This window comes from Typopeltis vanoorti, chromosome 8 (assembly GCF_054136105.1).
Source record: "Typopeltis vanoorti isolate ZY-2024b chromosome 8, IOZ_Tvanoo_1.0, whole genome shotgun sequence".
In the NCBI taxonomy this organism is placed as follows: Eukaryota; Metazoa; Arthropoda; class Arachnida; order Uropygi; family Thelyphonidae; genus Typopeltis; species Typopeltis vanoorti.
In genome coordinates, this window is record NC_143556.1 from 105865591 (window position 1) to 105880500 (window position 14910).

A 14910-nucleotide genomic window follows, 5' to 3' on the forward strand; every position below is an offset into this window, starting at 1 on the left:
AAGTCCTGATATCATCTTTACTAGCTACTTTTATATATTTTTCTGAAGTGCCTTCATTCTCTTCAAATTCGGGCGGTGAAATTTGGGCATGTTGGTTGACATGTGGTCTCATCAAAGAACTAGAGCCCATCCTTACTGGTTGGTGATTTACTTTCTCACCATTTCATCAGTTTGCCATCTTTACAATTATACAACCATTCACCTTGATATTTTCCCTATAGTATCATCAGAATGGTCCTACCATTAAAATACAGAATATTTGATTGTTTAATGTTATCAAAGTTTAAAACCCTGTACCCAGTCACGTTAACACTATCATTTATATTCCCTTCCAATTAGTTCAAATCCAGAAGAATTACTCCTCCTACATCATTTCTGATAACTCCCTACCTCCACATCTACAATCAGGTTTGTATTCATTGTGTAATCCTCTTCAGGGTAGGAATAGGCAGTTAATTAGACTGTACAACCTTGAAGTGATAGTGGACACAGGTTGAACTTTAGGAGCACATTACTGTGTCCTTATCCATAATGGATAAATGCAATGTTGTAGAGAATGCTAACTTTTAGGAATAAGGAAAGTTATTCTCCCCTCAATATGACTTCTGCTTTCTTTCACTGATTACAAAGAGACAGCGCAAATCATTCTGAGATATGTACAGGCAGGTTTTGCTTTAAGAGTTCTTAGGTTTGTGAGTTAATTATTTTTTCCAGTATCAAGTATCACCATAATTAAAAATATGAACATTAATTGCAATAAATAAATTGCTAAACTTCAGAAATACAGCACTTCAAACCACATACATAGTTATACAATACTGTACTGCACACATTTCTTTTTTTTTTTTTTTTTCAGGCAGACAAGAGTATTTCACTGACTAACATAACATAAAGTATTGAAGCTTTTTCACTTGGTTCAACTATAAATTAAAGATGCTAAGAAATTATATTTGTGCTTTACTCCTTTATCCTTAGATTTGAATAAAGGATTAAACCAAGAATTCAATTTTTTGGCAACCTTAATTTATACTATAACATAAATTAGTTACCACACTGCTGAAACAAAAAGTAGTTACCACACTGCTGAAACAAAAAGTAGTTGTGTACAATGTCGAAGCTAATTAACAAGTCAGTTTTTAACAGTTGAATGTCTTTTATTTGAATGTCCTAGATTCTATTAGCAGCCCAACTTACAAGTTATCAAGATTCTTATCTAACCTTCTCCGTCCTCACATAGGCCACTCAGCCTCTTCAATCAAAAATTCCACAGAGTTTCACGCAAAAATAAAAGACATTCAACTATTAAAAACTGACTTGTTAATTAGCTTCGACATTGTCTCCCTCTTCACTAATATTCCCCATAAAGAAACAGTAGAATTATTAACTCAAAGATTTCCGTCTTACTTTGGACAGACAGATAGATCTGTTCAGAAACGCATCTTGGAACATCAAGACCACATTCGCCTTTTCAAACCGCAGAAATCTGGTCTCTCTCAACACGGAGTTGAAAACCCAAACCATAGGATCCATTGGGAAAAGTCGAAACTTTTACATAGATCTTTATATAAACATGAACGTTTATATAAAGAAAGTGCTGAATCCCTACTACACAGACCAAATTTAAACCGCAATGACGTTCTTACTATTCCTAAAGTATGGGAAATTGTCATACGAAATTGTGTAAAATAGTCTCTTTATATATGTTATTTTTATTTTATTTAATTTTTTTGTTCAGTTATATTTTAATTTACTTCTATAACACGTTACTGCATGCATATTGAGATTCCATTGTAATCATGTGCCCCAACTGTTATGTTATTTCTAATATTGTTTGAATTACTGTACAGAGGATGTCCCAAGATACTTGGGATGAAATATTTATGCATTAAAACTTATCATTGTGGTTAATAGGTGTGTTTTTTAGTGATGAATTCACCACAGGTTTCATTGTATAAAAATAGGGTGTAATTGATGAGATATTGTTTAAATAATCGATATTTATTACAAAATTAACAAATTATACATATTTAACAAATTATACATTTTAGTGTGAAATAAGTTTAACAAGAATATGAAAAACGCTTTTGTTAATTTTTAAGAGGACGTATGGTCTCCGTTAACAGCCAAAACTGCGGTACATCTTGATTCCATGGACCGGATAAGAAGGTCAAACAGTTCTTGTGGAATATGTCCCTACTCTTCTGTGAAAGAAATTTTGAGCTCTTGAAGCAATTGTTTCGAAAAGTGTTAACATGATTTTTTACTCAGTTGAGTGTTCTACACTGTTGTATATTAAGAATATTTTAAAATAAATGTGTTACATTTTAAAATTATTTTTATAACTTTATAATTTACAAGAAAACCAAAATATCCCTTAATTGTTTTGAGCAGTGTGGTTATCACTATAACCACACTAACAGCCAAAACTGCGGTACATCTTGATTCCATGGACCGGATAAGAAGGTCAAACAGTTCTTGTGGAATATTTCCCTACTCTTCTGTGAAAGAAATTTTGAGCTCTTGAAGCAATTGTTTCGAAAAGTCTTAACATGATTTTTTACTCAGTTGAGTGTTCTACACTGTTGTATATTAAGAATATTTTAAAATAAATGTGTTACATTTTAAAATTATTTTTATAACTTTATAATTTACAAGAAAACCAAAATATCCCTTAATTGTTTTGAGCAGTGTGGTTATCACTATAAAAACTAGAATTTTCATCAAAGAAAAGCTAATTTTTCGATGTATAATAATAAATAGTCATCCCACAAAATGCATTGATGCGCAAGTGTTGAGGGGTCTCGCATCTGTGGTCGCACAGTATCTGTTATCTTTACCACAAGCAACTTAAAATGGAAATGGGCCGGACATCCATCCAGAAGAAGATGAGTGATGGACCATCATACTAACAAAGTGGATTCCTAAAGAAGGGAAATGAGGCCAAGGATGTCCTAAAAGAAGATGGGACGAAGAACTCTCAAAATTTGTTGGAAAAAATTGGTCAACCATAGCCAAGAACAGAGAAAGATCGAAAGAGCTGGAGGAAGCCTTCATCCAGCAGTGGACTGAAAATGGCTGAATATAAGAAGATCAATGTTATACATTATGTTAAAAATGAAGCAGTATTAAGCAGAGTGATATGAATAAAAAGAAATGGTGACAAGAGATCATAAAACATCGATGACTGTTGAAAATCTTTATATGAAATTTTTGAAGTGCTTTAAATGGGTGTATGATTTAATAGTTAAAGAAATATATTTGAAGGCGGTTACAAATGTGCAATCCATGCGGTCTACTTTGTTACATACTCAAGAAGGTGACAGCATTATTCCTCAAATGGAGAAACCTTTAACTGCATGAATAAATGATCAAACACAAAAATTGAATATGCCTGTTACCTAAGTTACTATTGTTGATCTTTATTTAACATTAATATGGTCAAATTCCATTGTTGAGAACATATCCTCTTTTTTTAACATTGTCTATTGAAATTATTGTCTTCCTTTTGGGTTTTTCATTTATGAGTGCAGGCAAGGAAAGAATTCACTCATAATTTGGAACTACTGTAGCTGGTATCAGGAATGTGTAAAATATAAGGATAGACTGACAGTGAGCTCCAAAATCTGGTAAACAGATGGAGAAGGGATAGGATAGAACCATAACATTATTAAAGGGATTTTATAGTAAGATTACAGGTGAAATGTTTTTAATTCAAGGCAGATGGGTAAATCGCAAGGTCACATCTCTGAAAACTTTTGGAAGAATGTAGTCAATAGAGATATGAAATGTCAATTTTTCTCATAGAGGGCAGCACACTAGTGGAATAAATTTGCCACGAGTAGTGTTTCAGTATTTCTTCAATTAATGAATTCAAAAGGAGGTATATGATAGATTCACAGACTCCCCAGGGAAGTGATTTGTCAGTCATTTTCTTATTAAGCAATAATGATATCTTCTGTGTTATGCAACTGCCTTTTTTTTTTTTTTTCATTTTCTTCTGTGATCCTTTGTTTCTTCACTGTGGTGGAGCACAAAGTGAAGAAAGGGTGCTTTTTTGCTTTAATATGGCCGAGGGAAGGAATCATATCCACTCATTTTTAAGGAACAATTTTCATTGTTGCTGGGGCAGCATAATAATAATTTATTTTAACAGAGATAACAAAGGTTAGGATGGTGAGGACTTAGAATCCTAAATTGGGTTGATAGCAGCAGTAGTATCTTCTGTGATAATAAGTATGGATTTGTTACCGGATGGTCGTGTCTTAGAACTCTGCTTATGTATGACAACAAATTGACAAAATCATTGCACAAGAGAAATGCATAAGAAATGCCTAAGAGAAATATGATATATTTCGATTTTGCAAGGGCTTTGATAGATCTGCCACAATAAGTTGGCAATGGAATAAGTTATTAAATCACTGAGATGGATAGGCATTTGGCTGTGTGATATCAAATCGTGTACTGAGGAGCAATATCTCATTAATATCTTTCCTTGAGAACAAAGTCACTGGTGGTATGCTACATCTTTTTGAATGTCATTACAGTTGAAATAGTGAAGAAATCTTCTTCTTCTTCCTAATATGGATTTTAGGTCTGGTGGCCTCTTCCGGTCTCATAGTGAAGAAATACATATCAAAAGCAATTAAAAGCATTCCTCAATTGAAACAATTGATATAATTTGGTATGAAATGGATGACTAATGGAATCAAACAAGAACTGCAAATTAAAAAGAGGTTATGGAAAAAATATTAAGAGAGAGGTGCAGTTGCACGAGGAATCAACCAGAAAATTGACTAGTATAGTAAGGAATAAAAAAAATGCAATATGAGAAGAGATTAGCACCACAGTCCAAGGAAAATCATCAGGAATTGTTTCATTATGTGGCTAGAAATAGGAGAAGAAATGATTTTGGATGAATGACACTTTTAGGTGGAAAAGGGGATTAAGTGACCAATTCTGTTTTATTTCTGGAAAGATAGGAAGGGTTAATGGTTTTAAAGTATACGAGGAAAATACCTTTCATATAAATAATAATTAAGACATTGATAATAATTTAATGATTCTAAATCATATTTATTTTCATAAGTAACTAATGGAAAACAATTCCATCAGTATTCCATATTTCATTTATTTTCATATAATGTTTTTCATTAGGCTCAACCAATTTCTCCTGAAACCGTAGTAAAGTTGTTAGGTAACAGAGTTGCTGTCAGTCCAATTGTTACAGTTGAACCTAGGCGTCGAAAGTTCCATAAAAGAATAACGCTCACAATTCCTGTACCTCAGGCAGCTACTAAAGGAATGATAAACCAGTATAGTGGGGATGCCCCCACACTGAGGTTATTGTGCAGTATAACAGGTAGTACCAAGTCAGGTTTGTCTCCCTTTCTGTCTGCTTTCCCTTTTCTACTTCTTTTTTCTTCATTTTCTTCTTTCTCTTCTTAGTGTACAGTGCTCGACAATATAAAAATATGTTAAATTGTTTTTTAATATATTAAAATTTTTTAACCTTCATGGCAATGCAATACACTTACTGCAAAATAGCATTTACTTGGGTTATTAGTAACACTTAGTTTAATCTTGAAGTAATTATTATTTATTATTTGCATGTATATCAAAATTATTTGATATTTTGCATGCTATTTTAAATTATTTGATAATTTTCTTGTATAGCAACAAATGATTGATGCCTGAATTAAACATTTCTCAATGGTAATTTTCAATTCATAGTAGATAGTTTCATTACTAGTATGTAGTAATGAAACTTATGTTTCTGTTATGTTTACTATGATTTGTATGTAATATTACTGTTACATTTACCATTATAGTTATGTGAACAAAGTTCAGTAATCGTACTATTGCATCTTTTATTACTGTTAAGTAGGAATGACAGAAATAATAGTAAGTGCCAAAATTAAACTTGCAAAGAAATTATATTCTTGTTTAATCCTTTATCCAAATGAAACAAACAAAGTTTGTGTGTGACAGCTAGTCTACTTGTATATGACTTTACATCACTTGTCTTAGTATTTCATAATGCAAAATACTTCCTTTCAGAAGTGTATATTGCTATGCATTATTGAAGAGTCACTATCCAAATCAGTGTAAACCTTCGTTGAGGTCTTATCAGTGTTTGCCAGACCCAGAAAAGATACCACAGTATCTCCTTCTGGCTCTTACTGATGAGACTTGGTATACCAAGGGCCCACCGATGAGACTTCAATAAAGATTGAAACCAGTCCGGAGAGTGATCCTTTAATAATACATAGCAACATACAATTTTGAAATGAAGTATTTTGCATTATGGGGGGGGGGGGGTAAGACAATTCATGTAAAGTCATTAGTTTCACTATGCAAATAGCCTACTCATCACATGCTTTGCTTACCTTGGATAAAGGATTAAACAAGAATATAATTTCTTCGCAAGTTTAATTTAATTTCTAATCAAGTGAAAAAACTTTCTACAGTAGTAAGTACCCTCATTATAATTATTGTTAAGACTATCCTTTAATTGGTCTTAATAGTAATTGAGGCTAATATTTTAAGGAAGCATACATAATAGATATTATTATCTACTATGCATAGTAATTATTATGAATTTAGATAAAGGGCAACACACATAAAGAAAATTGTTAACTTCTACATTAACTTCTCTTTCTGACGATGTCCCTGCAACAATGAAAAAATATACAGGAGTTAATAAATTCTATAATTTGACATGTGTTGGCTGGTATTTAATTCATAATTGACTATTCAAAGAGTAGTTGTGAAATATTAGATGCACTCATAAAATGAAATTGTAAGAAGCAATAGGTATAGATATAGTCAGTCCACTACATCAGGTATAGATGTAAGAAGCAATGGGTATAGATATAGTCAGTCCCCTACATCAGGTATGGATATAGTCAGTTCACTATTTCAAGGATGATCCCAGTTCTTGTTTGCAAATGGTTTGAATAATACATGTTAGAAGTTTAATGGAATATTAACAGCACTGAGAAAGGATTAAAACTAATTTTAATACTTCCAATATTTCGTCTCCTTCACAGAGACATTTTCGGGGATTACAAAAACTTTTTGTAACAACACACACACACAAATACAATACAAAGTGAAACTAAAGTCCTATCTAGGTTGTGCGCCCTCTATGGGCATTTGCAGGTGGCCTGGGATGTAAAGAGGGATCTCTGATAATTAAAGTTTCCCAAATTTTGGGAAGTTTAATGCAACCGTATTTGTTTAAATTAGGTTGATTCCTGAGTGCAGATTCAGATTCAAAGAATAGTCTTTCTTTTTTGAATTTACTATGGTGGAGCATGGTATTTTTTTTTTTCCAGGAGATCCTGTGGGATGTCTCTAAAACCTTCTATCTGGCTAAGATATGTAGATGATGTGTTCTCTGTTTGGCCTCATGGCCCAGACACATTAGATTCCTTCCTCAGTCACCTCAATAGTCTACATCCAAGAATCCAGTTTACGATGGAAAAGGAAAATAACAATATTTTACCCTTCCCAGACACCTTAGTAACATGCCCTCCTAATGGTAACCTTTCTTTCTCTGTATATAGAAAACCTACTCATACAGGCAGATACATTCACAAACTCTCCCACCACCCCTCCCAGCAATATGGCATTATTAAAACTATGACCAATAGAGCCCACAATCTTTGTTCCAGTAAAACTGCCCTTTCAACCGAACTCAAACACATACACAACACCTTCCTTTCCAATGGCTATAATGACTACAGAATTAAAAAAATAATCAAGTCCTTCCCCATTCCCCGATCATCTCTTCAGAAGGACTTCAGAAATGCCATCACCATTCCTTACATCTGTGGTATTTCAGAAAAAATAGCCAGATCATTAAAAAAGTACAACCTCCATACAGCTTTTAAGCCCCACCATAAACTTGCTACCCTTATCCACTCCACTAAAGACCAGCACCCTCCTCTTTCAGTGCTTGGTGTATATAGAGTACCTTGTTCCTGTAAACTTGCCTACTTCGGACAAACAGGCAGGTCAGCATCTATCCGGTTAGAAGAACACAGTTCTTACATCTGCAAACACAATTATGGTCAATCTGGCCTTGCAGATCATGTTTTGGATACATCCCACAGGATCTCCTGGAAAAAAAGAAAGACTATTCTTTAATCTGAATCTGAACTCAGGAATCAACCTAATTTAAACAAATGCGGTTGCATTAAACTTCCCAAAATTTGGGAAACTTTAATTATCAGAGATCCCTCTTTACATCCCAGGCCACCTGCAAATGCCCATAGAAGGTGCACCACCTAGATAGGACTTTAGTCTCACTTTGTATTGTATTTGTGTGTGTGTTGTTACAAAAAGTTTTTGTAATCCCCGAATATGTTTCTGTGACGGAGACGAAATATTGGAAGTATTAAAATTAGTTTTGATCCTTTCTCAGTGCTGTTAATATTCCATTAAACCTCTAACATGAATTCTTCACAACACTTAAGCCTCAACACACGTGGTTTGAATAATAGCTGTGATTTTTCATGTATAATCCACATAAAAACTAAAACTATTTATTTTACATAATTGAATTATCTTTATCATGCATTAAACATGTAATAAACAAATAGAAAATTGCTGTATTCTTTCAAAAAAAAATATATATCCATTTTCCATTTCCCAAAAATTAAATAAAAGTGAACTGTCATGTACAAACAAATTAGTTAATTTCGTGACTAGATGTACATGTAAAACAATGGAACAGAAATATTAGGTTATATTATTATTATTATTTTGACACCCCCAGGGAGTCCAAAGACTTATCGAGGGAGAGTGTGCCGACAGCATCGAACGATTGGTCCCCTTCCAACTACTAACTGCGCTCAAACTTACTTAACTGAGCCATTAGTAGCAGAGGCTCTGCCAATCAACCAACCTTTGCTGGCTAATGTGGCTACCAAATTTAATGTATTAAATAGCACAGATTATTTGCATTGAAAATAATTCATACAGCTTTATATATCTTCATTCCAAGTAGACTTTGCACATGATGATTATAAAGTATGCAATTTATATTTCCTGAACCACTCCCCATTTTTAGTGTTGAAGGCTTAGCACACTAATACCCTTTCTTAGCCCTTCATTTTGAATGCAACAATGGGATACATATCCTTTGCCCTAATTTCACACACTCTGTCCACAGTGATTCAACCCCCATATCCTGAATAGAGTATACTAGCTGCATGGAGCACATTTCCACCAAAACAATACATGGACATAAAATTTTCTAGTTATTTACATTAAAACAATGGACTCACTCATCTGTAGTTATATTCCTTTCTCAGAATTTCCTCCCTTTCCAGTGTACAACTTGCTGTTATCTTTCAGATGATCAGTCTCCTATTCATGTGTGCCATCGGTCTGTTATCCATCCTCATTACCTCATTCCTGTACAGCACCTTGCCATATTTGCATTGATCAAATATCTTTGACAATTCCAAAAATATTACTGTATGAGTTTGTAACCAACAGTCATGGCATTTTTCATAAAATGCAAATGGATTACTAAAGCAAAACCAATGTGTGTGTTGACTTAAAGAATTCAGCATATCAACCCAGATTAGAATTCTATTCTAAATCGATATCCATTTTCTTACCCATAGAAGCAAATATTCAGACTTGTTTTATAATTGAAACTTCTAGTGAGAATTTCAATGAACCAATTTTCTATAGCTCTGTACTATTTTGCCCTTACTTACATTCCTTCTTCTTCTTATGGGTACCCTTTCTCTTACAAGAATCTTTAACAAACCACAGCCTTATTAGCATCTAGCTGCTCAACACATTCTTGTTTATTCAGATCCATTTGCATTTAATTCAGTAGCATTTGCCTTCCTTCTAGGTATTGCACATCTTCAATAACAAAAGTGAAGTATGAAAAATGCTAACAAAGGACTCATTAAATATATCCTTTACCTCCTCTGCTAAGGCCTATCAACCATCACCCCCTGCTTGTAAATATCTCGCTCCCATCCAAATCATAGCTCCAGCAAGGTACAAAGCCTTTTCTACCTTTGCCTCTTGAGTTCAACATGTTGCACATTAACTTTAAACCAATGGAATTGATGTTCAATTCCTTCATGAAAGGAATTGAACATCAGCATTACTTCTTACAGCTTTTCCCAACTTTTCCTTATCATCATCAGCATATAACTGAATTTTCTCAATGTCAGTGTATGGAAAATATCATTAAAAGCAAAGAAATCATTCTATTCAAAGATAACATGGTTCTCCCATAAACAACTTCATGCTAATTCATAGAGGCAATCTCATATCCATTTGGCATTATTATTCCCTTCATTTTCCCTGTCTTATATACCAACTTTACTTGGGGAACTGCCTTTGCAGAATTCAAGAATATCACCATGTACAGATGCTAAAGAATGGCATCAATGGGTGTGCTGAAACCTGCAAGTTCTCCCCCCCCCCCCCAAAAAAAAATGCCAACACAACTATGTCCCATATGTACATGTAAAGATGAAACAAACTTCCATTGCCTGTTTAAAGTGACCTGCAACATGCTGATGAGCAGAACCATATTCATAAATTCCATAAATATTAAATTCAAAGGCACTCCATCTCCATCATGTGTGGAAGCCTGTGTGATTCTTATTTTCATTTAGCAGGCACAAGGTCATCAACATTGTTGCAAGTGGAGGAAAAGTATCAAAATTGTGATAAAGAAAAGATCATTGACTCTAAATAGGGAATGCTTGTGTGAAAATCAAATGCTACATTTAATAGCTGCCTTGAAAACTAAAACATGAACACTGCATTGAGAACGTGTTAGCCAATGCAGTCAACAGCAAACCTCAAGAGAACCTTCCAAATCCAATTTAAAAACGTAGTAGGTCTCAGTTTCGACGTCAGTGATGTCTATTTTCATCTCCAGTGTATAAAACCTCACTTGCTTTTCCTAATAGAAACTCAAATTGCAACTTTCTCAAGCACTATTCATCTCATCTTTCTCAACTGTCCAATCTGATATATCATGTCAAAGAATATCTAACTTAGAATCTCCTGATTTCGACCTCCTTTGGTTGAGAATCTCTACCCCATGCTATCATTTGCTGTCTCTGTCATTCTCCAAATGCACCTTGTAGGTATAAAGAGCAATAAGTCAAGTTATCATTTCCAAAATCCAACAACCATTCTGGACTTCTTGATTTCCTTTCTTCAAATGTTGATTTTTCTCTAATCTAAAAATATTTGAATAGCAGGTCATTTTCCTTGGGCATTTTAATATTCACAACACCAGCTGGCTTCCCTTTTCCAAATGTACAGATCAGGCAGATAGAAATGCTGAGGAATTTGCAATCACCAAGGACCTTACACAATTCGTTTACTTGCCTACTTGAATACCAGATAACCCCAGCTGCTCTCCAAATATCCTGGACCTCTTCCTTACTAGTGACCATTCAAAGTGCACAGTGACTGTTGCCATACAACTCTCTATCTCCATCATCCACAATTTACAATGAACCACTCCAACGCCATCTACCACCCACCACCATCACTAGTATTTTCAAAGACAGTCCCAAACATTCAAGCCCACGGTGGGATTCGAATCTGCAGCCTTTTGGTTGGAGAGCAGATATGCCAATCACTCGGCCAACTAGGCCGGCAATATTATTATTATTATTTGTCACCTCCAGGGAGTCCAAAGACTCATCTCGAGGGAGGGCATCTACTCTACAGCTCTGCTTCCACCACTCACAATCCACCAATTGATATCTTATACCATAACCTAGTGCTTATCTCTTCCTACATGGATATAATAACTCCCATCCACCTATTTTAAGGCACCACTATAAAAATTTTAACTGGGATGGTCTTCACAACTTCTATGTCTCATTCTCTTGGTTACTGTTTCCAACCTTTTCACCTAAACATGTCACTGAAATAATCCACATTGGTATTGAAACATTTATTCCCCCATTACAATCCTAGTTGCTGACCACCAAGCCCTGTTTCTTCAAAAGGTGCATCAAGGTTGTACATACGAAGAATTCATCATACCATAACTAGTTCTCATCTAAAACTCCATTTTATTATTATTATTATTATAATTTGACACCTCCAGGGAGTCCAAAGACTCATCGAGGGAGGGCATCTACTCTACAACTCTCTATCTCCACCATCCACAATTTACAATGAACTACACCAACACCATCTACCACCCACCACTATCACTAGTATTTTCACAGACAGTCACAAACATCCAAGCCCATGGTGGGATTCGAATCCGCAGCCTTTTGGTTGGAGAGCAGATATGCCAATCACTTGGCCAACCAGGCCGGCAATATTATTATTATTATTTGTCACCTCCAGGGAGTCTAAAGACTCATCTCGAGGGAGGGCATCTACTCTACAGCTCTGCTTCCACCACTCACAATCCACCAATTGATCGCAACTACACCAATGCCATCTACCGCCAACTGCCGCCACTAGTATATCCACAGACAACCGCAAACATCCATGTCCACGGTGGGATTCGAACCTGCAGCCTCTTGACTGGAGAGAGCAGACACACTAACCACTCGGCCAGCCAGGCATACCAAATCATGGAATAGCTGCAAGTAAACTATTAACTCATCCAAAAGGGATTTTGAAGGGACTAAAAGCAGTAAACTTGTATCCTCTCCAAACGGCAACCTTGCCTTCTGGTCAGTGGCGAAACTCTCAGCTGTAACTTATGTCCAGCACAGCTTCCACCACTTGGATGATTTTCTAGCATCATCGCCCACAGAGATGACCAACTTTCCAGTTTCTTACCTTTCTTCTAATTCCCATATGGTTGACAACAGTAAATGTTCCCCCACCATTCCGAACCCTCCCCACATAATGAACCCTTTGACTTTCCATCAGAAAAAAATCAGAATTTTATCCAAGTTAGACAAAAAAAATCTCTTAGTCCCTATGGCATTTCCCAAATCATCCTAAAGGTGCATTTTACAGTAGACGTCCATTCTGTATCATCTCTTTATGCTTTCATATTCTACTGTTATCTAACCTGCATCATGGAAATGAGCAGGTTTCTAAAAGGGATGATAAATCCTTGCCTTCAAACTGCTGCCCAGTTTCCATTTCCTTCACCTAAGTTCTCTCTAAAGTAATAGAAAGTACACAACTAATAAATCATCACCAATATGGATTCCACCACTTTTATCTACTGTGGATTTACTTACCTATGTCACCTGTCTCTGACAAATGCCATAGAAAAATTTGGTGAGTCTCAGGTGGTCACTTGATATCTCCAAGGCCTTCTATAGGATCTGGCACAAGGATCTATTGAGTAAACTTCCATCATTTGTCTGTCCTGTGACTTCTGCAATGTATATTGTCAGCTTTCTGACTGCTTACACACTATGCATGATGGTTCAAGAATCCTGATTCAGTAACTATGCAATTAATGCTGGGGTTCCATAAGGCTCTGTTCTCTCACTCACTCTTTCCTTCTATATATTAATGACTTACTTCTTTTGACCACCAACTCGATGTACAGCTTTGCCAATGACAGCTCACTTGTCATCATTCTATAAAACCATGTCCCACAAAAATTACTACAACCTACAGAACAACAATCTCTACTACCTAAATTCTGATCTTGAAACCATTCTTCAATGGGAAAACCTTGTCAGTTTCCATGCAAGCAAAACATAGTTCTGTCTCTTACCCCCCCCCCCCAAAAAAAAAAAAAAAACATTTTCTTCTAGTCTTACTCTCAATAAAATACCCAAATCTCTAGAGAAGATTAGATCTCTCTTCTTCTAATTATTCTGCCATCAGACCTTTTTTATCATTGGCACATTACAACTGTTGCTTTCTTGACATATAAAAAATAGGATTTCTCTTTTGCTCACAGTGTTACTTCACCTGTGAATAGCTATTTAACTCTATATTAATCACTAACATTCAAATATGGAATATTATTTATACATCTAGGATGGTTCCCCTAAAAGCTCCCTAAAATTACTTGACTCAGTACAGAAGAGAGCAGTTAGGCTGATTATTGACATATCTCTCACCAATTCACTCCACTTACTCTTGCACATAGGTGCCCAGTTTCTGATGCTTGAATCTTCTGCATCTGAATATTTTTATGACCAGTGTTCATCCAAACTGGTATCAGTCATTCCTCCACCCCTCTTTTTAATCCATTGAAACACATGCAGCAACTTCTCAATGCTTCTTCAGTTCAACACTAAACACATAAAACAAACTTCTCCTCTTCCTCATTAGTCCCTTCTACTTCTGCTCTCTGAAAGTCTCTGATCTTGTGTTTCCCAGGGAATTCAGTTCACAGCTCTTCAAACAAAATATGAATGAGTTTCTCCTTGCCATCCACTGTCACTTTATCATTAAAATGCAGGTGGATTACTAAAGCAAAGTTTACCTGCCACAAAATCATGTATATGTGTGTATATATCACAGAGAATCAGCCATCATCAAGCTAATCACATAATTTGTTGCCATTCAATCTCCCTAATATGTTAACTAAAACTGCAGATATACGGACTACTTTATAATTGGAAACTTCTATCTTATCAGCTGACAAGAATTGTCAGCAGCACCATTTTTCCCTTCTTTTGACACTTTAGAGAACCTTCCTATTCTAAGACTAAGAACCAGATTAAATGTAAAGCCAGGTGTTTTGCAGATTTTCTAAAAATATTTTTCATTATGTCATTAATTACCACAGATTTTGCATGTTAAGTTTAATGGAAATTTGCAATAAAAATATGATCCATAATTTTATTAAAGCTTAGTCCAACTCAGCACTTTTTGGTTCTTTCACTTCTAGACCCTCTAACATTTATTCTGTAGCATCATTCAGTAATATAAGTATGGCAAAATGTTCATTCTACTACATAG

General features: G+C 35.1%; 1 protein-coding gene across 10 annotated transcripts in view; it reads left to right on the forward strand.

The window, feature by feature from the left end:
- Positions 1-14910, forward strand: part of LOC150104251 (uncharacterized) — a 1804220-nt gene that overhangs the window by 943734 nt on the left and 845576 nt on the right. For 9 of the 10 annotated variants that reach the window (XM_090396244.1, XM_090396248.1, XM_090396245.1 and 6 more), the window contains exon 25: positions 5155-5374. In XM_090396244.1, coding sequence (XP_090252370.1) covers positions 5155-5374 — 220 coding nt within the window. The remainder of the gene's footprint in view (positions 1-5154; positions 5375-14910) is intronic. The other variant, XM_090396246.1, reaches the window with a different exon arrangement.